The 25718-nt window shown below is 34.7% G+C and overlaps 2 protein-coding genes and 2 long non-coding RNA genes across 5 annotated transcripts; 3 read left to right on the plus strand and 1 right to left on the minus strand.

Annotated features, from left to right (window-relative positions):
- The first annotated feature begins 408 nt into the window (after positions 1–408).
- On the plus strand, positions 409–3092 carry LOC145101771 (uncharacterized). 2 transcript variants are annotated; one of them, XR_013705808.1, is made up of 4 exons: positions 409–824; positions 918–1677; positions 2221–2622; positions 2837–3092. It is a non-coding gene; the product is annotated as an uncharacterized LOC145101771 (long non-coding RNA). The 2 variants fall into 2 exon arrangements; XR_013705807.1 differs by having other exon boundaries at positions 918–2622.
- Positions 3093–4267: 1175 nt separating this feature from the next.
- On the minus strand, positions 4268–8511 carry LOC145101768 (conserved oligomeric Golgi complex subunit 4-like). Its single transcript, XM_079039046.1, has 2 exons — positions 6928–8511; positions 4268–4989 (listed from the first exon to the last, which is right to left on the minus strand). The coding sequence occupies exons 1-2, from the start codon at positions 8509–8511 to the stop codon at positions 4360–4362; spliced, it is 2214 nt and encodes a 737-aa protein (XP_078895172.1). The 3' UTR covers positions 4268–4359.
- A 4666-nt stretch (positions 8512–13177) lies between these two features.
- On the plus strand, positions 13178–15555 carry LOC145098466 (cell division control protein 48 homolog C-like). Its single transcript, XM_079036099.1, has 5 exons — positions 13178–14719; positions 14810–14926; positions 15031–15135; positions 15248–15316; positions 15442–15555. The coding sequence occupies exons 1-5, from the start codon at positions 14573–14575 to the stop codon at positions 15553–15555; spliced, it is 552 nt and encodes a 183-aa protein (XP_078892225.1). The 5' UTR covers positions 13178–14572.
- A 59-nt stretch (positions 15556–15614) lies between these two features.
- On the plus strand, positions 15615–16499 carry LOC145101773 (uncharacterized). Its single transcript, XR_013705810.1, has 3 exons — positions 15615–15801; positions 15977–16144; positions 16251–16499. It is a non-coding gene; the product is annotated as an uncharacterized LOC145101773 (long non-coding RNA).
- Positions 16500–25718: the final 9219 nt, after the last annotated feature.

Below are 25718 nucleotides of genomic sequence, written 5' to 3' on the forward strand. Positions count from 1 at the left end.
CATGATCGTGAAAAATCAAGGACGAAATCAAATCAAACAATCATATTCGCTCATCGGTTTAACCTATTCACTCCATTATTTACGCTCAAATTATCTATGCGATGAAACTTAATCCCAGTATACATGATCGTGAAAAATCAAGGACGAAATCAAATCAAACAATCATATTCGCTCATCGGTTTAACCTATTCACTCCATTATTTACGCTCAAATTATCTATGCGATGAAACTTAATCCCAGTATACATGATCGTGAAAAATCAGGGACGAAATCAAATCAAACAATCATATTCGCTCATCGGTTTAACCTATTCACTCCATTATTTACGCTCAAATTATCTATGCGATGAAACTTAATCCCAGTATATACATGATCGTGAAAAATCAGGGACGAAATCAAATCAAACAATCATATTCGCTCATCGGTTTAACCTATTCACTCCATTATTTACGCTCAAATTATCTATGCGATGAAACTTAATCCCAGTATATACATGATCGTGAAAAATCAGGGACGAAATCAAATCAAACAATCATATTCGCTCATCGGTTTAACCTATTCACTTCATTATTTACGCTCAAATTATCTATGCGATGAAACTTAATCCCAGTATGCATGATCGTGAAAAATCAGGGACGAAATCGCAAGAAATCACATACATATCTTCTTCCTTTCTCTCTCACGAACACCTGAGAATTTTTCTTCTGTCTTCTGTTGCTCCTAATTTGAATTGATTTATTGGTGCAGGTATCTAAGTAATTTGAAGAAGTTTGGTCCCGATAGGAGATAACATCAAATCGTCGTTGAAACAAACAGATCGCAAGGTTACAGTTTTTCCTTCATTATCGCTACCTTATCGCAGCTCTATCTCCATCTTTTTCAAATTCCGATTTCTTCTCCACGTTCCCTTATTGCAGGAGGTAGGCGATGGTTCGGTTATATTGTCGTCTTATGATTCTGGTCTCATCAATTGGTTTAACATGTACGGATGTTAACGATGGTGGATTCACTTTGAGAATTTATGGTTCACGATTTCTTCTTATTAAGGTTCTTAATTCATGGTATTCAATTTTATTTTTTCTGTTTTATGTTTCTGATTTACAAGGTCTTTTTACATTAAAGTTTGCTCCTTCGTTGTTTGAGTTCTTGGGCAAAAGTTAAGGACAAACTTTGATTTAACCTAATTTCTTTCCAAGAGACATCTTCATGATATTCTTAAAATAAATGAGAATTTTTGTATGGAAGCATAACAAAATCGGTTGTATTCTCCTTTACCCTCCACTAATTGCTGATGAACTCATTTATCTAACACCTGATACCTCCCCTTCTCAACACACCGATGAACAAGGTAATCTATATCATCCTTTCATATTCTTTTTGAAAAAAAAAAAACAATTCTGAGCCCTTGTGTATGTTAATTTGTTTTTTTGATAGAATTCTTTGCTTAAAGATGCATTGGATTCTCTTTGGTTTACTAATTCAAATTTTATGTGATTCTGTTCTTTGGCCAATAGGTAACATGTTTGTTGGTGATTTAACTTTTAGTTCTTTTTGTACTACGGTTCAAGTGTATAGGGTGAGACAATTATTCCTTTCAGTTGTGCATTGGAACAGAATCTTGTTGATCTTCCAGAAGATCAAGCAGCAAAATACTGTGAGGAAATTTCTTTATTTTAGGTATAAATTCTCTGTTAAAATCCAAAGGACGTTTTTTTTTTTTTTTTTGGTTTAGAATTCCATGGATAATGGACTTATATCCTGCCTTGCAAAATGACTCATTTGATTGCTAAACACCCCATCTTTCAGTTTTTTCAAATATGAAGGCATACCTATTTTGCTTGGTTTCAATTTCAGCTTACACCAAAAACTTTCAAACATGATCTGTTTTGTTCATTTTGTATAAAATTGTTTTCTATAATGTCAGTCAATCTCTCATCTTAAATTAAGTCAAATTAGGTTTATTTTGAGTTGACTTTGAGCTTTTTTTAGTTGGTTTTTTACCTCAACACACGAGATGAGAAGGCCCATTGCCTTGGTGCTGTCATAGTATAGCCTCTGTAACATAAGGATGCTAACTAGGGATGATAAAAATGGTGACATTGTTTAGAAACCCGTTTCTCTAACTCCATTTTGCTAAGACTCACACTCATGTGTCATTGATTACTAACAATTTAGAATGGGTGAATACTAACTTTTGGGTGTTTCTTTTTGAATTAATAGAAAAAGGCTCAAACTTTAAAGTGGAAGGATGGAGTGTGTATGTATTCAGACCCTAAACTATGTTAGAAAGTATATATACAGAGTATAAGAGGTCATCAGCCAGATACAAACAGGGTAATAATTTGCGTGATGCTGTGAATTCATATAACTAAGATTAAGTTACATTTTGAGGCCTTCACGCATAAATCGATTTGCATTAACATATTTGAACAAACAGGGACGGAAATTTTGACATCAATCTTATTCCATAAAATATATTAGCTAATTGCAGAATAAATGTTGAAAAGAACTGTTATCAATTTAACAAACAGTTCTCTTTTTTTCTCCATTAAATGTTATCTAAATCCTGGCGTTGGTTAGAAGAGAATGAAGTTGTATCTCTTGGAAAGCATATTGAACAAGGTAGGTTCTCTTATACATCAGTAGCCTACTTTTGCAGCAAATTAACCCTTAATCTAGGATAAATCTAAGATTTTTTCATCATCTTGAAGGACATCTTCAATGATTTTCAGTTATCTCGTTAGGAAGCTTGTTGATTGTTTGTGTTGGAATATTTTATGATGTTTTTTTGTTTTCTGATTATTTGTTTGGTTATTGTCTTTATATTATTCAACAGCTCATATGGCTATTGCAAATGGTGGAGATTGGCAAAAGGAATTCTATCAAAAAGATGGTGCATATGAAAGTAGATTTGTGTAAGTTTCACCATATGTTATGGTCCAAGATTCTGTAGATTTGCTTAAATTTTTGTTGTATTGCTAGCTAAGTTTTGTAGTCACATCTTTGCAAGTAAATGATGATAAAGTAAAGTCTGTACTTGAGCTGATGGTGGCCGTGTTATAGAAAGCATGAATTATCATAGTTAAGATGAATGTGTGATGTCGAAGTAATTTAGTATGATCAAAATGATTTAACTTAACGACTTAGATGTTAAAGTTATTAAATCAACATTTTCTCCATACCATGGTTTAGTCTATACAAAATTTGATCATAGTGGGAGTTCGTTAGCAGCATAAGGTACTTGGATTATATCGCATACTACACCTGAAGGGTATTTTGGTCATTTTACACAAACATTTTAACATGTATGATTTGTTTAATTGTTACACTCAACTACTTAGCCATCGGTATTATATGTATTTTCAATTACGAATATTATAAATTATATGTTCAGTTATGAATATTAGAAATGTACTTTTACGGTATTATACGGATTTTATCCATCAAAATTCATTTTATTTTGTAACCGTTTATAACCTAGTGAATTAATATACGCCATCACTAACAAAAATAAAAAATGTTTTGAGTGCATGTGAAAGATCAGAATGTATGTGTGTAAACAAAATTAAATACCAAAACAGAACACATGCTAAACAAGATTAGAATAGCCAAAATCAAGCACCAAATCTATCTGATTTGGTTGGTAATATGAAAGAGTCTTGCAGCCAAGTAAATGACAAACTCATCGGAGGCAAGAAGTTTAATGCCCTCACCTCCTTACAGCTATGGCAAACATGCAAGCACATATCACAAGGGTTTAATACAAGAAATAACAATGTACTTCCATTCATTTATGGATTATAACATCCTACTTAATTTTCTATTAAAAGATTGTACTTTCATTATCTTTATAATATCAACGCATCATACTTTTAAAAAATCAACTCAATCACAACATTATACTTTCTTTTTGGAAAATTTATTCAATTATATTAGTGAAAATTGCATTCTTCTTGGATGATATTTGCTATAAACCGTTAGATTTTTCCAAATATTGTGCTTTGATCGGAAGACATAGCCAAACCAGAAATAGGTTAAAAAAAAAACAAATTATAAGGCCAAACCACATAATTCAAATCAAATCTCGGCCATTTGATCAAAATATCAATGACTACAAAAGTCATGGCCCCTTTCAAATCATGTATGTCGGATGAATTTCATCAACGGGTGAGTTTGGGTGTAGAATTTGGTTCCGTTAAAACCCACCCCTAATAAACAAATCAAGATATGTATATTTCTATTTCTTGCATTTAATTTGTAGGATAACTAAGAAGCAATAGAAAGATAGCCCGCTTTACTTTTTAACAAAATACAAGATACAAAGAACATTACGGATTACAAATTGATTCAAATCACACATCACAACTTTAAAGCAGCAATAGCCTCGGGTTTAAAATCAACTCTCATCCCCAAAACCCTCCTAACCTCAGCGGGAGTCAACCTCCAAGTCATAGGCCCCGAATTCTCCCCCCAAAAGTCCAAAATCTCCGACACCTTCTCCAAATTCAAAATCGTAGCCATTTGTGTCAACCTCGCAAACTTATCCCTCACAGTCCTCTGAGTCATCCCCGAGAAATGACTCACGAGGGCCCGCACGTCCCGATCAAGTTGCAAACCACCAAGCTGACTGAATCTTTTTTGCATCATGATAAGTTCCAGTCTTTTTACAATAAAGTCGATTACCAAATGAACAAAAGAGTCATAGTTGTTGGCAGTCATTAGTGGTTGGAGCCACGATGTGTTGGTTTCGACTGTGTGAAGGAGGCGTTGGACCCACGGGTCGTTTACCTCGTTTTCCGCGTATTCTGATTCGGAGAGCTCGTAGGATACGGTTGCTACGGTGTCTAGGACTGGACGGATTCGGTGGGTCACAGTGCCTACAAGGTGTTCTAGACTGGAATTTAGGGTTTTTTTGAAGCCGTTGCTCATTTCTCCTAATTCGGATAGACATGACTTGATTCTTTCTCTGTCACCTGGTGTGGGGAATACCTGATTAAGAAAACCAATGTAGACAGTGTACTTACATTTCTTTACACATTATAGCAACATACTTACAAATCCCCAAAACAAAATTGTAATGAATCCAACATCTCAAAAACTATCAGAGTCAAATCAACTAAAGAAAGGGTTAATGGAGGAAATAGTAATGTACTTTTATATAATTGTGTATTTTAGCATCCTACTTTCATTTCTTTCTTCTACAACATTGTATGTTCAATTTTTTTTCTTATTAAGGCATTGTACTTTGGAAAATCTACTCGTTTATAGCGTTATGATATTAGTCATTTTCTTATATAGCAGTGAAACTTGCTTTGTATTTAGATGACATTGCTAAAAATAGGGTATTTTTTCAAAGTACAATGATGTAAGTGGAAGTAAGTAAAGTAGGATGCTATAGTAAGCAAATCAATGGAAGTACATTGCTATTTCTTGAAATTAACCCTATAAAAATCCAGCCAGATAGCAATCGTCATCATTCTATATCCCCAAAACAAAATAGGTTAAGTTTATTATCTAAAGATGTAGCAAAATAGCCATTCCCATGCATAATATATTGGCAATGCACAATTGTGATGTCAACAATCTTGTCTCAGGTAGGCAAACCATGTAGCAAATTAACAATTAATTGACCAAAAAGATAGAAAACATACCAATCTTGGTTTTATCTGAATAATTATACCAGTTATATCAGTTCAAAGATTAAGGTTCATAAGTGAACTACATCTTTCATTTTTTGCAACTGTGCCCCAAAATTTAGTGGTAATGGTGATATTTTTTTTTTTCCTTTTTGCAACTCTATCTCTTGTAATTGATGCTTTTTATGTGTTAACAGTTGATAGCATTTTTTTTGCATTGTATACTGATTGCACACCATTGTCTTTCTCATCAATTGAAATTGGTATAATTTACCAATATTTTCACCTCCACTTTTGGTAATTTGATCAACTTTTAAACTGATTTTGAAGATAAACAACTGCACGAGTAGTTATATTCTTTCCATAAGTTGATTAAGAAATGATTAATGTGTTCTTGAATTGTACTACACAGCTAGCCTACTTGTTCTTTTAAATGTACTACATAGCTACCCTACTTGGTCTTTAATTGTACTACATAGTTGGCTTATCGCCTACTTGTTCTTTTCAAGGCCACTAACACATTAGTTGATGATAAAGACAAGATTGATGTGTTCTTTTAACTGTACTATACTTTTAGTTTACTTGTTCTTTAACTGTACTACATAGCTACCCTACTTGTTCTTTGACTGTACTACATAGTTAGCTTATTTGTCTTTTAAGGCAACTAATATATTGGTTGAAGATAAAGACAAGATTGAAGTGTTCGTTAATTGTACTATATAGTCAGCTTACTTGTTCCCTCCCAGCTCCTGAAGTATTTAGATAGTATGTTGGCATTCCCAAAGTTGTGCATTGGTAACATTTTGTTCTTTGGCATAGTCATTTTGGATGAAATTAACATAGTATTTTGTTGTTAGGATATTGAAAGATGAACCATTGCTATTCTGCTAATTTTTCTATGTTAGCTGATATGATAGCTTCTGGGATGTTGGTTCACTAAAACTTAAATGACTGCATATATAGGCATATAGCTAAGACTTCTTCATTATCTCATAACCAGGTAACAATAAGAATGATTGTTCATGAGAATATTCTAATATTATTACATGATCACATTTTTAGGAAAATAAGCTGGTTTTAACATATTTCTTGATGTGCAAAGGGAAACATTTGGACTAACAGGTGCATAAACATGAACACAAGGGAGTTATTTGCAATGTTGTTACTGGTTACTTTAGTGGCTGACAGGGTTTTTCATAGGGAACGAATCCAACCTATATTTCTTCAAGACAAGTATAATGAAACAAACAAAATAGTGGTGGAAATGTAGGTTTAGATGATTAATACATACCTCAGCACATTGCTCTTCAATTTCATGTCTTAATTTCAGGGCATACTCACTGCTCACATCCATGTTATTCAAGGCAGTAGAAATATCAATTCCTGTTTTCTGCACTCCAACACCACCCAAAAACAGCTTTCCTCCAAGGTTAGGCTCTCTCATTTTCTGCTGCAGAGCATCATTATACTCACCACCCAGCAAACTTACAGCACTGCTCAAAACTGCAATAACAGAATTAATATTGGATGTGGATATGGACCTGCGACAGCAACTCTGAAGAACATAGAACACATCATCAACCATGGAAGTTGTGAGGCTGTCCATTACATGCTCATCAATCTTAATAGCCTTCCTGACATTTTCAACCATGAAGAATCCCTCCAAGATCACATAATAACTAGTTATGTCTTGAATAACTTTGCTAAAATTCCCACTCCTGAAAGCTTTGGTGGCTCTTGGTGTCAGTTCTGGATCAACTTGACTTAGGCCCTTTATCTTTGAAACCATGTACTCTGTGTAGTCCTCACCTAGTTGTGTGAGTGACAATATTTCTTCCAGATATAACTCAATTTCCCTGGGGTCTGGCCCTTCCTCCCCAGCAGATAGCAAATCGTTCTTGTAAGAATTGATTTCAGATGTCAATTTGGAAAGCTTACGAAATTCCATGTACTTCTTTAAGATCAAAGAACCCCTGGAATCACACTCTTCTTGGAGCTCGCAGATTGCATAGACAATGCCATCTTCTCCACACAGACTTCTCAATATATCTTCATTCTCTTCGATTGCTAGAACAATGTCTTTAAATAAATTGGTCAAACAGGCAACGAAATTTACCTGGCTCTGATTCTGCCCCATGAGTTCCACTAACTGCTCGAATTCAAGTTTAGATCTCAAGGATATCACCTTCTTTAAGTAACTAACGTAGACCTGCAATCCCTCTTCCTCTAGAGAAAGGGGGGAATAAAGTCTGATGAAACGGAGGACAGTTTGGTGGTCTCTCTGGTCGACAGCCGCAGATAGTCTTCGCCTAACAATTGATTCGAGTTGTTTCTTGGAAGCAAAGAGCTGCTCCCTCTGATCTGAACCGGAATCCTTGTATTTGGCGTCGATTTGAAGAAATGTTTGGACGTAATTAGCAGCCGACTCAAAGTCTTCATTCTCCAAGGCCTTCTGAACGCCATCAATGCAATTGGACCTCTCTACGATGGCGTCGATGCGGTGGAGGGTTTCATTGACGCGAGATTGTGCAAGGTCGAGTTCGCGGACCTTCCCGGATACCTGATCAGCGAGAACACAAGTGGAATCGACGTTCGAGAGCATGTGATCTGATTCAGCTTTGACAATTTCTAGAACGTCGGCGGATTTCTGGAGGAAAGAAAGATGCTTGTCAAGATCAGGTCGGAGCGAGAGGATGTTCTCGAGTTGGAGATCAAGGCCTCGCTGGTAAGCAATGCACTCATGGAGAAGGCGAGTCATCGCTCCAACGTCGGTGAGCTGCTGGACGTGTTCAAGGGCTTCAGAGGTCCCAAATTTAACTGAAGAAGAAGAGTTGAAGGTTTCTTCCTCTTCCGTCAACGACGGAGACGACGCCATAGTGAACCGCTGATCCGATTTCTTCCTACACCGGAAATTTGCAGATCAGATATCGCCGTGGGAAGACATCCTAAAACCCAAATATTCATTATTCCTTTTCTAGTAAAAAGACAAAACTACCCTTCCATAATTGATATAATAACCTCTTAAACCTAAAAAATTCATAAAAAAGAAAGACGACATCACAACTGCTTCCTACATGCTCGTCATCCTCTGGCGGAAGCAGGTAAGTTGCATGTGAAGTCGTCGCTGTTTGACAAAGTCCTATGCTGTCGTACAAGAAACCTACGGTAATGCCACTTCACCGGTCGACCAACTTGTCGACCGTCACCGTGCCAATTTTCCTGACTACATGCGCCACAAGCTCCAAACTTTTTCTATAAAGGGGAAACAAACCCTAGATTCCAACAACATCACACGCAAGAAAAGACAGATTCAATTATTCAAAGTATTCATGTGTGTGATGTATTAGGTCTCGCAACTTGTAATAGATTGTATCGAGTCTGTATGCGAAAGGTTTCACAAGTCATTATATCATTTAGTCTTTGTTGTTTCGTATGCGAGATAGTTATTTGTATTTCAGATATTTTGTTTATTACTTAGATTCGCAGTTTAGGGTGTTGACTTAGGTATCCTAACCCCATTGGTCAGAGCCTAACTGCTATTCTGTCACGCTGTATATATAGGAGTGTTAAGGCATGACCCATTTAGCATGGTCCAGACCTCAGGGGCGACAGCCTCGACTGACGACCTCCGGGCGCTCGACGACCCTTGGAGGCCTGACCCAACTCCTTGCTAGTTGGGCCTGAACTGGATGGGCCCAACGCCTGACCTAATCTCCCTTTGGCCTGATTCCAAGAGGAAAAGACATAACTGCCCTTCTGACCTAATGGTCCCCTGTAAATAGAACGCCAGGCTCTCACCCTCGCTCTCGCGATCCCACATTCATTCCTTGGCGCCCAAGCACCAAAGCTAGTGTTGAGACAAAATAGTACCAGCCGCCTCTTAGAGCGACAGGTGTAACGCTCAGAACGTCGCTCCTGGAAAGCCCTGCACCAATGGCAAAAAACTACTCGCGGAGCACGATCTACCAATCAGAGACTGTCTTCCCCTGTTACTCCTGAAAAGGTAAAAGATTCTGTTGGGATTTGTTCCCCCGATCATAGGTATAAAAAGGTCCCTTATCCTCCAAGAGAAGGGACCGTAAATAGATCCCCTAACCCTTACCTAACACTATCATCTTCTCTCTCCTAGAAAAACCCTAGAGGGTCCCTCCTTTCTCTCTCAACCTTTACACATCCGCCATGGCTTATCACATCCCCACAACACCAAGATGGTTCTTTCCGGCCAGGAAGAACCATCTCTTCTCTACCATCTGGACTAAATTGATCGTCAGAGCTTGCTCCCAGGCACAGTCCCTGGGGCAAGGCTAGCGTCTTTGTTGTGATGTATGCTCAGGTATCTCGTCGGAAACCCACTGACGACACCACCTCCAGATTTCCGATCTGGAACCTACACAGAAGACCCGACGTCCTGACGACATATCACAACAAGGAGGGTTAATTAGATAAAGAGAGTATATTATGAGAGATAGGTTCTTACGTCATTTGTACTTAACTTGTCTTTTACTCTCTAATGAAATCATTGATCTTATAAACGCTCTTGTGTTAATCTAATCAGATTGAATCTTCCATGACATTATTGTAATTACAATCTATTTGTTCCTATTATTCTAACAAGTGGTATCAGAGCAATATTTCTATGAGTCGTCTTCAAATCCCCAAATTGTTTGAAGCTCTTCGAGTTTTCTAGATTTCTATTTTCATTCTTTGACAGATTCCACATTTTGCAAAATTTGTTTGCAATTTGATCATAGTTTTTTTGTTCAAATCTTTATTCTGATTTGAAATTTGTTCTTCACTCATAGATTTGATTCTAATTCACTTTTTGTGCAAATTCTTTTGAAAATCATGTCTAAATACGATTACGTTGTTCCGTTTAATCATCATTCCTTACAATAGTTTATAAATGACAAAATATAAGGAACTAGATAACAAGATTCGAACTTTATACTTACAATAGTTTAGAAATGTAATGTATTTGATGGATCTAAACTGTAAGCATCATTCCTTGCAACCAAAAGAGTCTTCTTGATCTTTAACTTCACCAAAATATCATAAAAAGCACCCAAAAGAGGAGAGAGGAGAGAGGATAAGCTTAAATCTTGAAGGTGGAAGCTAGGGTTTCTCCCAAGGGATTCTAGAAGTGATAAAAGCTGATAAAATGGCCAAAAAGTCGGAACCTTATGCTTAAATATGTTGAAAACCCTAAAAATCATGGGCTTAGGCTTGACTGGTTGTCGTGTCGTCGCATGGCGACTGCCACGTCGTGAGCTCTGGTCCCCCCCTCTGTGGAGATGGTTTTCACCTAAATCAACATCAACTTCAAACAACCATAACTTCTTCGTTTCAACTCTGTTTTTGGCGATCTTTATATCCATGAAAACGAGGGTAGGATTACATAGATTACAACAAAGATTCCATATTTTTGTTACACGTTACATATGCAGGATGCTTATTGGGTTGGACGATGGTAAAGGAAGGTAGGATTGCAACAAAGATTTTGATGCAATCCATCTATGATTTGGTATCATCTAAACTAATATGTCATTATATTTTCCACATCACTTCCCAAAATGTTAATGTTGATAATAGTGGAAAAGGAAGGAAACCAATGGCTTATTCTCATAAGGCTTATATTAAGGTTGAAGATGTACGGGTAGACTTGATGGAGTATAATAATAAGAAGAGTATAAGAAAGAGGGGAAATCAAAAAGAAAAGATATAACAACTAAAGAAGAAGAAAAAGAGCAGCAAAATAATGGTAATGATAATCATGATGCTGATTAGCCATTATCATCCGTTTAGGTTACAGATTGTGGTCAGACATGAAGAGGAAATGCAAAGGAGATGGAAGAAAGAAAGAGGTTGGAAAAGGAATATGCTAAGATGAGATTATTCAAGGCTTAAGCAATCTTAAAAGAATAAGAAAAAAATAAATGCCAGAAAAAACAAAGTAATTTCATTTACATATTTTACTTTTATTTTTTCTATTGCAACAATATTGTGTTTTAAAAAAATTTGAAACACTAAAAAATAAATGGAAGGGCGTTGTTGTTGTCTCTCAACCAATCTTGAAACAATAAGAAAAAAAATTATTTTTCATATTATACTTTGAAAAGCAATCAAATCACAACAAGAGTTGAAACAATTTTTTGTTACTTCTCATTTCTATAAGAAAAAAAAATAAAAGGTTAAATTTTAAAAAATATAGTAATGTTAAGACATAAATTTGAAATTCAATATTATTAAAAAATATGAGATGCGACGAAACTTGAAACTGAATTGCTATGGTGTTTTCAATTTAGGTCATTCAGATGGCTTGAAAAATAATTTTTTTTATGATGAGAATAAAAGAAACCGGTACGATTATGTTGTTAAAAAAAGAATGGATAAACTGTTAAAAAAAATTAAATTTTACAATACAAAAACTTAAAAATAGCTTATTACCCCCATCCCCCAAAGTTGTGTCGTGCAGGTACATAACTTGTAAGGTACACAACTAGTAAATATAATTTGAAAAAACAATTATTCAATAAGAAGAAATGAGTTTAGGTTAAATTACAATACTATAACAAAATTAAAGATTGGATTGAATGCAAGAAATAACAACCTGTGCATCTATTTATTTGTTTATATTAACATCTTACTAGGTTAGGTTAAAATTGTGCATTTATTTATTTGTTTATATTTACTTGTGCATCTAAACCTGTATAATACACGGATTGACAACTTAAAATAGCAAATAATATATACTAAATGACTTGGTATGAAAAAAAATAAATAAACAACAAAAATTAAATTTATGTATACAAATAAAAAAACACTAAGAAAACAATAAACGAATAATAATTAGATTGTAAATTCTTGGAATGTTTCCTTTAACTTAACCACTACATAAAAAATTCCAGATTTTACAAAAAAAATGACTTCATTGAGTAGCTTATTAATGGTGTTGATCAAACCTGATTCCATCACAACGAATCATATTATAAAATATTAAAAACAATATATAATCTTGAAAGTTAACCATTTTGCTCTATCAGTTGAGCAACCATAAGAATCATTTTTTTAAGGCAACTCCTTCCTACATGTAAAACCATGTAAAATTTGAGGATGGTAAAAATATGTGAATGTGCAAAATCTTAAAGTAGGTTGCTATTTTAATAGAATAACCAACTTTAGAAATCTGTCAAAATAGCAAACCTACTTTTAAAAAATCTCCAAATAACATGTTTTGACATTTCTTTCAAAGTACGTTGCTATTTTTTTTTTTTTTTTTGGTTTTTTCTTAGTTTTTTAGACAAAATTTGGTAATTTTATTTTCATTTTGGTCATATTTTCCGATAAATAAAATAAGTGTCAAGTGGTCTATATATATATATATATATATATATATATATATATATATATATATATATATATATATATATATAACAGTGAAGTGACATTTGGTTTTTCCACAAACACGAACAAAAAAATCAGTACTAAAGAAGGAAAACTGAATAGTAGAATAATATAATTAATTAAACAAACACACACAAAAATGGTCCCTATATACAAAATTACATCAATACAAACAAAAAAATCAATTATTGCAGCTTAATTTTATTTACAAAAATTAACATTAAAAATTATATAAATGGTCCATGTATATGAAATTACATAAATGGTCACTATACATTAAAGGTAAGTAATTTACACAAATGAAATGACATAAATTGTCCATATACACAAAAATTTCATAAAAAAATACAAATTGTTCAGATAATTGAATTCAAAAAAGCATCACTCAGAAATCAAAATCAACAAAAGTTTCAAATACAACACAAAATTTTAAGCATTTCAAAATAAATCGTTTCAGCTGGGATCAGAATATCATATAAGTATGTTCAAATGACCAAAGAATACACATCAAAGTCACATACATTCCATGCCAAATTAGTTGGTAAAGTATTTAGGGTTGAGTTGGCCGATATAAAAAGAGTAACATTTTGAAGCAACTAAACCAAAACACAATTCAAGTAAAAGAAAAACAACCCTTTTAATAAACCGGGTCAAACAACTGAAAGTAAGAGTTGTTCACATCAAAATACAAAGATGTTGATGTTGTGAAAGTCAAATAAGCACAATTCTATAAAATTACATTTACATATCAGAATAGTAATTTTTTTCTTATTTCTACACACAAAAATCAATTATAAATTCAAACACACATGAGTTTAAGAAAAGAAACAAAAATCGTATTCTTAAATCTTAATAGTACAATGCTTTACATATTACTAACTCTTTTTTTTTTTTAATGATTTCTAGAAAGACACACAAACATGAGTTTAAAAAACAAACAGAAATCGCTTTCTTAATAGTAAAATGTTATAATTATGAAGTAATACAAAGTAAAATGGCATAATAACCCATGGGTATTACAGTAAGACAGAAGAATATTATTACAAACCTGAAATCAACGTGTAGAGCAAAAACATCTTTAAATCGGTACCAAAAATCGAATGTAGTCAACTCTACTGTAGATGAATGTATATAATATAATAACATACTATATACGTAGATGAATGATATCTAGCCTCGTTTTTAATTGTTTATAAAATTACAGTTCATGATTTATTGCCTAAAATCCACTGAACTCAAATCAATAGATCATGACTTTCCTGATTTATTGGGATACTTTAACCGGTTTTCAAAATTGGATTGCTGATTTTAACTGAAAAAGAATTGAGCGGGAAAAAAAAGATTGGGGTGAAGAAGAATCCGGCCCTTTCGCCCTCGTTTATAAATATAGGTGTATGCATTGTATATACTTGCTTATCATATTCATATCAGAGGGATAACGATACTTCGCCTGATATCTCTCCGTTTTCTTCTCTCATCCATCTTCCCTCTCGGCCGGCCCTAGCCGATCGATCAACCTAAATAGGGCGGCCGCCATGCCTGCCATGCAACCTGATCATGAAAAAGAAGGGTTTTCTAGGATTCCCGATGTTAAATGGGAAGATGTTGGAGGAGTTGCTACTTTGAGACGGGAGTTTGATCGTTACATATTTAGGCGTATAAAATATCAAGATGAGTATGAGGTAAATCTTTGTCACTTGTGTCATTAATTGCTCTTATTCAGTACAAAAGATCAAAGCAACAGTTTTTGTTCATACAACTTATATTTTCAGAAATATGGAGTTGATCTGGAGACGGGGTTTTTGCTGTATGGACCTCCTGGTTGTGGAAAAACATTGATTGCCAAAGCGGTTGCTAATGAAGCAGGAGCAAATTTTATACACATTAAGGTTTGTTTGTTTTTTTTTCACTAATTATTTATACATGATATATTTTATATATCGGCGTCACGTTTTTCTTCAATATTTATGATATTTATCTTTTTACTGTGAAGGGTCCTGAGATTCTTAACAAATATTATGGCGAGACTGAATCCGCAATTCGGAAAATATTTAAACGTGCAAGGGAATGTTCTCCATGCATACTGTTCTTCGATGAGGTTTTGCTTTTTCACATTTATTCCTTGTTTGTTTTATGATTAAACTGAGATGGATGATTTTTACTTGATAGCCAAGTTTTCGGGATTAATGATGATGCTTTGATTATTGCAGATAGATGCTCTCACAATAAAGCGTGGAATCGTAGGGGGATCTCAGCATCTTGAGCGAGTTCTGACTCAGGTTAACAAATTTTGTTTATTATTTGTTACGAACAAATAAAAAAAGTTGTCCCCATAACTCCATTAAGTCAAAAAGAAATTGCACCTTAGTAAGTTGGAGATATCAAAGCTCTTTTACTTTTGCAGCTTTTGGTAGAGCTAGATGGTGCTGAGAAACGAAAGGGTGTTTACGTAATTGGTGCCACCAACAGGTGCGACATGTTATTTATTATTATTATTATTTTTTTTTTAATAACATGATAAATTGTTGTACATTACTATTAATCTTGTTGATATGATTCTAGGCCTGAGATGATGGATTAAGCACTCTTAAGACCCGGAAGATTTGGGAAACTTTTGTATGTTCCATTGCCAAATCAAGATGAACGTGGGTTGATCTTGAAAGCTCTTGCTAGAAAGAAGCCAATAGATGATGATGTTGACTTGATTGCTATTGGTCGGAGTGAGGCTTGTGCAAATTTAAGTGGAGCCGATCTTTCTGCATTGGTTCGTATCTCTTTTCTTTTGCATAAGGATTTAAAATTGGGCTAAATGCAAGAGATTCTGAATTATTATTGTTTTTTATTTATACCCTTCTATGTTATTAAAGCATTGTGCTTTTAAATTATTTCTTATTAGGACATTGTATTTAGTCTTGGCGTCATGTTTTGTTAAAAATCAGATGAACGAAGCTGCTATTGTTGCTGTTGAGGAGAGATTTATTGAAATTGAAGCTGCTAAACGTAATGAACCAGAACCAGAAAGCTCTTCAGATAGCTTGCCACATACTATTAAAACTAGACATTTTGAGCAAGTATTGGGAAAAATCTCCCCTTCTGTCTCAGATGAGGTATGATTTGGCTTGTAAATCGTGCAATGAAAGTTGTACCTTGGTGTTCGAAGCCTGTAAAATAAAGAGATTTGCTAATTCTAATATGGGTGTTTTTTTGTTGCAGCAAAAAGAGCATTACCATCAACTGTCAAAGAGGCTTAGAGCATCGTGAATATATTTATCAGATTCAGAGTTATTGCCAACAAAGAGTGGCATCCAGTTTTGTTCGTTAGGAATTCAGATATAGAATTTTAGCGATTAGTTTTGATGATTGATATTAAGTCTAGGTGTCGTGTTGGGTGATTAAATTAGTAAATTTTGTGTAGAACAGCTTAAATGGTGTTGCAGTAATTAACTTCATCTCTTGGTATATAAAATATTCGGGTGTTTTTGCTTTGAGGATGTTCAAACTATTGTCTTTATATTTAAGTTGTTTTAAGTAATATTATTTTTTGTGCATGTAAATGTGGTCATCAATGTTTCCTTTCCCAGAGCTAAAATTGCAAAATCGACAGCTTGTTTGCTGATAATGGCTTGTATTTGGTTCAATTGGAGTTGTATATAGCTCTGGAATTTGAATTTTCTTTGTATATTTAATTATACCAAAATGATCATATATTGTATTCAATGTTTATGTATATCTATATATATTATGGTCTTTATGGAAAGTGATGGTCTTTTATTTGTGTTTAGGTTGTGGTTATGGAGATAAATATGATGACCTAATGATTGGTGGCTGGATTGCTTCATAAATAAGAGGATAATGGCTTGGTTGATGGCTGAAGCAAATGAGAAGATGGTGTAGAGATGATGGTTGATGTAGGGTGCACGAAGAGAGGAAGATGATTGAGGGGTGTTTAATTTATTGTGAAACTAAGGTTTGCAGAAAAAGACTATCTAAATATGAACTTATGTTTATATAAGAGGATATGTTCATATATGAACATATGCTTGGACTAAATTTCAGAAAGAAAATTTTTGAACTTAATGCATCACATGACAGGTATGCATCATTGCATCCTGCTACTTTTCCTTTATATCTTTATTTCTCAATATGTTTTCTTATCTTTCAATCTTACCAATATTTTCTATTTTTGTTTTCAGAGATATTGATGTTGTGAGAAACTAAATTAAGATGTTTGCATAGAAAAAAGTGACTTTACCCCTGGAAGGCACAAAGTATTGATGAAATTGATTATGTGTGGAGAATGGAGATGGTAATGGTGATCAAGGATATGGCATTAGGGATGAGATTTAGAACCGGAAAACCGGACCGGAACCGGAACCGGACCCGTTAGAATCGGAATATATAGAACCGGGTCTGGTTCCGGGTTTAAAAATTAGCTTTATCCGGGTTCCGGGTAATCCGGGTTTGGGTCCATTGGGTCCGGGTAAACCGGGTCTAAAATCCGGAACCGGTTTTTGGAACCGTAACCACTTTTTGTGAAACGTTTACAAGATGCATATCTTATTCGTTTCAACTCCAATTGATATACGGTTTTTTTCCAACATGTAGTTTAGAGTTTGTACATGATTCTAGACTATAAATTTGTCATTTTTAGTTTTATATTCATTGACTTACAGTCCTCAAAAGTTGAGATACCAAAGTTGGAAGTTTTTAGTTTTTTAGTTTTTTTGTATTCGGTGAAAGTTTTAAAAATGCATATCTAATTCGTTTGAAGTCGGATTGACATGTGGTTTTTTCCAACTTCTAGTTTACAGTTTGTGCATGAGTTTAGACTATAATTTTGTTATTTTTGGTTTAACATTCAATGATTTACAGTCCTCCGAAGTCGGGATATCAAAACTGAAAATTTTCAACTTTTCAGTTATTTGTTTTTGTACTTTGTATATGTGAAAATATTAACACAAGTATATCTCATTCGTTTAAATTCGGATTGACATGCGGGTTTTTCCAGAGTGTATTTTAGAGTTTATACATGATTTTAGACTCTAATTTTGTTAATTGTGGTTTCGTATTCAATAAGTTACAGCCCCCCAAAGTCGGGATACCAATATGAAAATTTTCAAAGTTCAACCCACTAAGTAGTAAGTTATTACCAAAAAATTCCGGTTTTTTCGGGTTTTCCGGGTCTAAACCCACTTTATCCGGTTCCAACCTACCCACTTTGATGTTTCCGGGTTTTCCGGTTCTAGACCCACTTTACCCGGAACCATACCCGGAACCGAATCGGAACCGGTTCCTATATACCGGTCCGGTTTCCGGTTCTATAAAATCCCGTTAACCGGTTTCGGGTTTTCCGAGTCCGGGTCCATCCGGTCCGGGTTTGGACCCACTTTCATCCCTATATGGCATCACATATGACCTACATGAATTTATGTTCATTTATGAACATACGGTTATAAATGTTCATATATGAACATAAATTCGTATTAATATGAATTTGCCTTCTCTTTTACTAGTATTAACATATTTTCATACATGAATGTGTTCTTTTTTCAAAAATGAAAATATGTTCATTTATGAATGTAAATGAACATGAACATATTAATATGTATCTTCCTCTTTATGAACATTTTTTATTTATGTTCTGTAAATTTGAGCTTATTTTATTTACGAATATATTATGTAAACTAGGTGTGAAACTCATTTATTAAATGGGTTAATTAAAAAAAATATCAAAATGTAAACATTAAGTATTTTTTTTTTTAAATTAACTTTTAAAATAAGAGAGGAAGAAACATATTTATTGCAATTTAGAAGTATATTTATTACATTTAATATTTTACTTATATAATGCATTATGTTGTTTTTTAATTTAAAAATTAAAAAACCTATAAATTGACATGTGGATATTATTTATTTCAAAAATACCACAAAATGACAAGTGTCAAAACTTATGAGAGATTGACATGTAGTAAAATTAATCTTCATTTATTAGAATAGATTTGAGCTTATTCTAATATAAACTTATGTTCATTTATAAAAATATATTCAAATATTAGTTTACTATAAACCGTAAATTTGAGTCTTCTACATTTTTTGTAAGTTTGAGCTTACCAATCTTTATTTATGAACATATATTCATAATCGAACATAAACTATTATAACCATCGCACCAACCTATTGTAAATTTCAATATTTCATTTATGAACATATGTTCATTCATAATATGTTCATTTATAAACATATGTTCATGTATGAACATTAAAGATTTTTTTTACCATCATAAACTTTTTTTTCCCTTAAATATATCTAACGGTGATGTAAGTGGTTATGTGGTTAGACAATGTTTTTGGGTTATGTGCTGAACCCATCCTTATATATATATATATATATATATATATATATGCGAAAGTGAATATACTCTTAAAGGTTTGTAAGCTTAGGTACCCAAACTCAACATACTATGTCGTTTTGTATCATATATGCATTATTATCGTCCAAAGTTCTTAAAATTCAACTCGTAACTTGATTTACTTCCAAGATTTTTATAAATTTCACCATTAACTTCCTCTTACATAATTTTCATTTTCAATTATAATATATATATATATATATATATATATATATATATATATATATATATATATATATAGTCGGTGTAACATCCCGATGATGAGTCTTTGGTCCAAAAGCCTGACGTTCGACATAGAACGCTTGACATTTGGCATAGAACGCTCGGCGTTCAAACGCCAGACGTTTACACACAGAGACCAAACCCTAACTTTTAGGGTTTGCACCATATTTAAAGAACATTATGGCCTCCAAACCCTTCACCACTCCAGCCTCCATCCTCATTTCGAAAACCCTAAGTGTGTATGAGAGTTTGAAGCCTTGTGCATCTTTTTAATATCATTTTAGTGTTCTTGATAGAGAAGGAAGATCATTGAGTGTTGGTGTTGCTCTCAAGCTTGTGGATATGGACTCTTGGCATATTGGAGCATCATTTTGTAGTATAAAGTTTTGAACTTGATCATCATATCTCTAGATCTTGTTTATGTTAGAAGTCTATGCTTATTGGCCCTATGCGATAGTGGTTTGTAGAAATGTATGCTTATCTGTACTTGTTGGTTATTATCTAATGGAGTGCCCGTAGGGGCTGTCTGTGGTCACGTAGGATAGCCTGAGAACACTTGATCTAAGCTTTCTTGCATGTTCCTTGTTTGGTTGTGGCTCTAGAGTAGGATCATCTGTTCGGGTGGCTATCTTACCTCTGGATACTTATGGCTACGCATTTCATGGAGGTTAGCTGGTAGCAGGACTGTATGCGGTGAGAGGACTAATAGGTGGTGGTGAGCTATATGATTGTTGTTGGTCTGTATTATGTGCCTACTTGTTCCTTGTTTGCTTATATTTCGACATATGGTAGTAGTGGGTTGAGGCGGTCCTGCTTTGTGCTGTAGGCCAATATACCTGGTGCGAGCCAGCTGTAAGCCGAAGGCGCGGAGGCTCTGGAAGAGCGGTTGGGTTGAGCGGAAGGCCAACAAACTCTGGACATTCCAACCCGATGGTTGAGTGGACCCGATGCATGCTTTTACGTTTATCGTATGGGGTATTTTGGGGGAAACTCACTAAGATTTATGCTTAGCAAGTTGTTTATGGTTTCAGGTATCATCGGTGATTGCGGAAAGGCGAAAGCGGGACTGTACACACTCATCAACAACATTGAGGATTCCGCGTTTTCTATGATACTCTGATTTTCAATAAATGTAATTTGAAATAAACGGTTTTCTTAATATGGATTTATAATTTGGGAAGTTTTACATTAATAAAAATGAAAGTTTCCGGTTGTGAAAATGGGACATTACAAGTTGGTATCAAGCCCTTGTTTGAGTGAATTGGAGGAACAATTGTGTGAATCCAGTCTCAAACTACGATCCGAGAGTTTTTGGAAAAGAATTTATAATAAAAAGGTTGGGTTAGGGACATGGGCTCGGTCTCTTGTCATGTTCTTATTTGATTTTTGGCTTGGGATCGGGAACCTAGGCCTTGACTCAACTCTGACTTTTTTAGGAAGATGCGGTATGTATAGTTAGTCAGAGCCCAAACAGGAGAGTGGTTTCCAAAATACCCATACTTATTATGTTTTCAGAGTTTTGATTTTGTTGATATATGAATTGTTAGAAAAAGCATGCTGGTGAGTAAGGTTCTTTAGAAAATGTTGGATAGAAATGTCTGATCCTGTGATGCCTTATGATATAGGAAGCTTTTGCCTGATTTATATTACTTGATTGTGAGATTGTTGTGTGTATGTTGATTAGTTGCGTATGGTCAGATTGTATAGCCTTAGAATGATCGACTTGGCCTTACTTCCTATTCCTTGTTTGGTTGTGGACTTAGGACAGAGTTAATTATTCGACAGTCTATCCGATCTCGTATTATGTACAATAAGCATGCACAAAAGCAACCGATGATGTGAGAGCAAGGATAATCCTAGGAAGAGTGTCTAGGAAGTTAGTTGTAGCTCGTAGAAGAAGCGGTGTTAGCACACCTAGGAGTGGTCTAGTGCAATGACTTGGGACCTTGGGATGAATTCTGAATCGACTACGAATAGGTGTGGAAGGTAGTATGGGCCCGTACTACTGAAAGCACAAGATCTGTATGAGATTCAGGAGGAATTTCAAGGCTGCTAAGTGACTAATAGGAGTAGGGCCTGGTGTATTGAGCACCGTGTTGTGATTTCTGATCTTTTCTTGGTATATTTCAGTATGGCGGCTTTTAGAGGTTCAAGATCAGGAGCCGAAGCGGGTGGCTAGGATGGGCCAGGTTTGATAGAGGACCGGGTTAGGGAGATCATTCGTGAGGAGATTGTTTCTATTGTCCGGGAGCAGATACCAGAGCTGTTTGGGTGTATCAAGACCGCTATGATAGAGTTCTTCAATGACCGATACGCTGCACTTTCTGAGAATGCTACTGCGGCGGCTACCGTGGCCGTCGTTGCGGCCGGGTTTGGCGTTGGGAGAGCTTTCTAGTATCGGGACTTTGATAATACGAAGCCCCGGGTGTTTGACGGGGTTCAGGATTCGATCATCACCACGAGGTGGCTGTCAGATGTTAAGGGATGCTTCTTTACTTGCTCTTGCCCAGCTGACCAGAAGGTCAAGTGCGCTCTGAACCTTCTTCGGTATGGAGCGAAGGATTGGTGGAGGTTGGTTACTAGTTCATACACCCCAGGGCAATGAGCTGCAGTATCATGGGAGCAGTTCTCTGAGATGTTCCGCTCAAGATATGTCTTATTGGTAGAGCGGGAGAGACTGGCCAAAGAGTATTTGGATCTAAGACAGGGGACTAAGTCGATGATGGAGATCACCAAGATGCTCACAGAGAGAGCTATGTTTTTCCCTGAGTTTGTTGCTTCTGAGAAAGCTCAGATGACTCAGTATTTAGGCATGCTCAAAACGGTTATTTGGCAATTCGTGTCCATCCAGCGCTACAGTCTCTCGTTGAGCTTCAGGATGTCGTAAGGAGGCGAGAGATTGAGATAAAAACCCGGACAAGGGAGAAGCATCAGGCTTCAGATCAGTCCTAGTCTGTAGTGAAGCGGTTCAAATCCGCCGGTCGGAGTTTGGGATTGGTTGGAAGGAGGTGCAGATCTCTTGTATGTCGCAGGTGTGGAGGGGAGGGACATTTTGGTAGAGACTACGAGAAGAGTATGCGAGTTTGTTTCCATTGCAACCAGGAGGTCCATTTCAGAGCTAATTGTACTTTTCTTATGTTCGATGAGGTGCTGGAACCTACACCCTTAGCTTGGTTGTTGCCCGACGGTCTTCATGGGACGGTCGAAGTACCAGGGACTGAGAGCTAAGTTGGCAGTTCTTCTTTTTAGCAATCGGGGTCGTATTGGTATTTATCTGTAATTTTGTGTTTATGTTTTAAAGGTCAATTGTAATCAAGGATGATCAGTTAAATGGAAGTATCTTAGTTGGTCTTGGTTAATTAAATTTCTTGTATGAATGGGTTAATTATCTTTGTCATCAGATTGTATGTGTATTGGGGTTTATGAATGTCATGTGGGTTCAAATTCTCTGTGTATTTGGATACCATTGGGATCAAGTTGTCAGAATCTAGCATATTTCAAGTGGGGGATAGTGGGACCTTGTAGTAGGAAGACCTTGTGGAAAGGTTTGGTTCCTAGTCTGATTTCTCTAAGCTCAAGACATCAGCATAACTGCTGAATCTTTCGGTGTTGGCGCGTAGATGGAAGTCAGGAGACTCTCGAATCAGTTGGTTTGGATAAAGTTAGCAGTTGAGGGTTGTTGGGAGTATCATAGAATGACTTAACGACCTTGATGGCATAAGCACTAAATTTGGAAGATTATACATGTTTTTTTTTTGCTTAATTTGGACAGAATCATAGAATGACTTAACGGGTTAAGCCTGAATACTTGTCTTAATGTATTAAGACATGAATCATTTATCTAAATAAGTGAATGATCACTACAAGAAACATGATCATTAGCGGCGACACGGGTCGCCATTAAAGAGTGCGGTTGTCGCCGCTAAAGCTATTAACGACGACTTGTCGCCACAAAAGGGTCGGCGCTGTTGCCTCGTCGCAAATACTTAATCTGTCGCTGCTAATACTACATGTCCCCGCTAATGCATCGTCACCGTTAATATTTTCCGTCGCCACTAATACCTAAGTGGCGCTACTAAAACATTTCCTTTTTTTAATTTAACATTAAAATTATAAAAACTGCTATAACATACATAAAACCTGGTACAAAATTTAATTTTGCCGAAATATTAATCCAAAATATTAGTCCATACACAACCAGTCCAAAATATTCATCCAAACAAATTAAGTGCAATATATCTAAAATATTAACTCAAATAAAACATTTCATAAAATCCTAAAAAAATAGCTACTCGTCCTCATAACTCCCATCTTTTCTTACGTTATCATTTCGTGACGAAACCAGTCTTCCAGTGTCGCAGAACATGTCGGGTCCTTTATTATTGTTTGCAGCATTTCCAACTATAAAGAAATCGAAATATATTACCAGCATATCATAATAGCATTGTACTTTCCAAAAATTACCAAAATAAAAAATACCAACATATCAAACTATAACCAACATATCATTATAGAATTCTACTTTCCAAATACATTTAAACATACATCATACACAATATATACATTATAGCATTGTGCTTTTTTTTTTTCCATTATAGCATTGTACTTTCCAAAAAATTATCAAACTACAAAATACCAACGTATCAAACTATAACCAAACTACATGATACACAATACCAACGTATCAAACTATAACCAAACTACATGATACACAATATTGCACATTCATTATAACATTGTATTTTTTTTCATTTTTCTATTATAGCATTGTACTTTCCAAAAATGATCAAAATACAAAATATCAACATATCAAATCATAACTAACATATCATTATAGCATTCTACTTTCCATTATAGCATTGTGCTATATACTAAACAAACAATTACCAACATATCATTATAGCATCCTACTTTGTTCGTTTTTCCATTATAGCATTATACTTTTCAACTTAAGCTAACAATTACCTATGATTGTGGTGGTTGTTGTGTCATCAGTTGTTCCTGATGGTACGTACATAGACACAACCGTAGAAGGTTTACGCCCAATGCTCTGATATGTCCTCGTCGAACACCCAATATTCTTTCAAAACATTTTTTTATATCACTTGGTGTTAGACCGCTTGCTTCAGAAGAACCTTGGGTTTGTCGATTGATCTCTTGGAGTAAAACATTCTGTATTTTCAAAAAACGATAAACATCATAAAAATTTGATTACAAAATACCCCTTGGCAATTTAAACACTTATATGAAAATACAAATTAACCACTTACATATTGTTGCTCGACTGCAGGACTACTAAATACCCCTTTACAATTGGTATTAGCCTTACGAAATGCTTCGATTCGAGTGATATCCTTATTTAACATTAAAAATTAGATTATTATACTTTACATAAGTAGTTTTATATATATATATATATATATATATATATATATATATATAGAGAGAGAGAGAGAGAGAGAGAGAGAGAGAGAAGTATGTTCATACGAAAACATAAATATCTTGCGAAAACACGAAAACAAATTTAATCTTATGAAAATCAAACACATATACTATAAAAAAAAAATTTATTAGCAATAAAGTAAAGATAGTAATTTCACATTGGATGTTGTTATGGTAATATAGATTTAAAGACGGTTTTAATAATAATTTTTTTTTTCACGTCCTTAATCATTTTTAAATTCATATTTTCATAATAAACTGTTAAAAATCATACTTTGCTAATATGAAACAATTTCTCATATATCATCATGTATTTCAAAGTTTGGATGAATTATTTTCCAAAATATAATGATGAGGTGACACAATATCATAGAGTTTTTTTTTTTGTTTTCGCGTTTTCGCAAATTATTTGCATTTTTGCATGAACCCTCCCATATATATATATATATATATATATATATATATATATATATATATATATATATATATATATATATATATATATATATGTCATAACTTCTTTGAAACATGCATTGTTATACGAGCTCGACCCCCTGTGTTTACAACTTATTGTTTTGCACGGACTTCTTTGTTTGACGACGAATGCA

Source organism: Lactuca serriola, chromosome 4 (assembly GCF_051521515.1).
Source record: "Lactuca serriola cultivar US96UC23 chromosome 4, Lser_US96UC23_V15, whole genome shotgun sequence".
In the NCBI taxonomy this organism is placed as follows: Eukaryota; Viridiplantae; Streptophyta; class Magnoliopsida; order Asterales; family Asteraceae; genus Lactuca; species Lactuca serriola.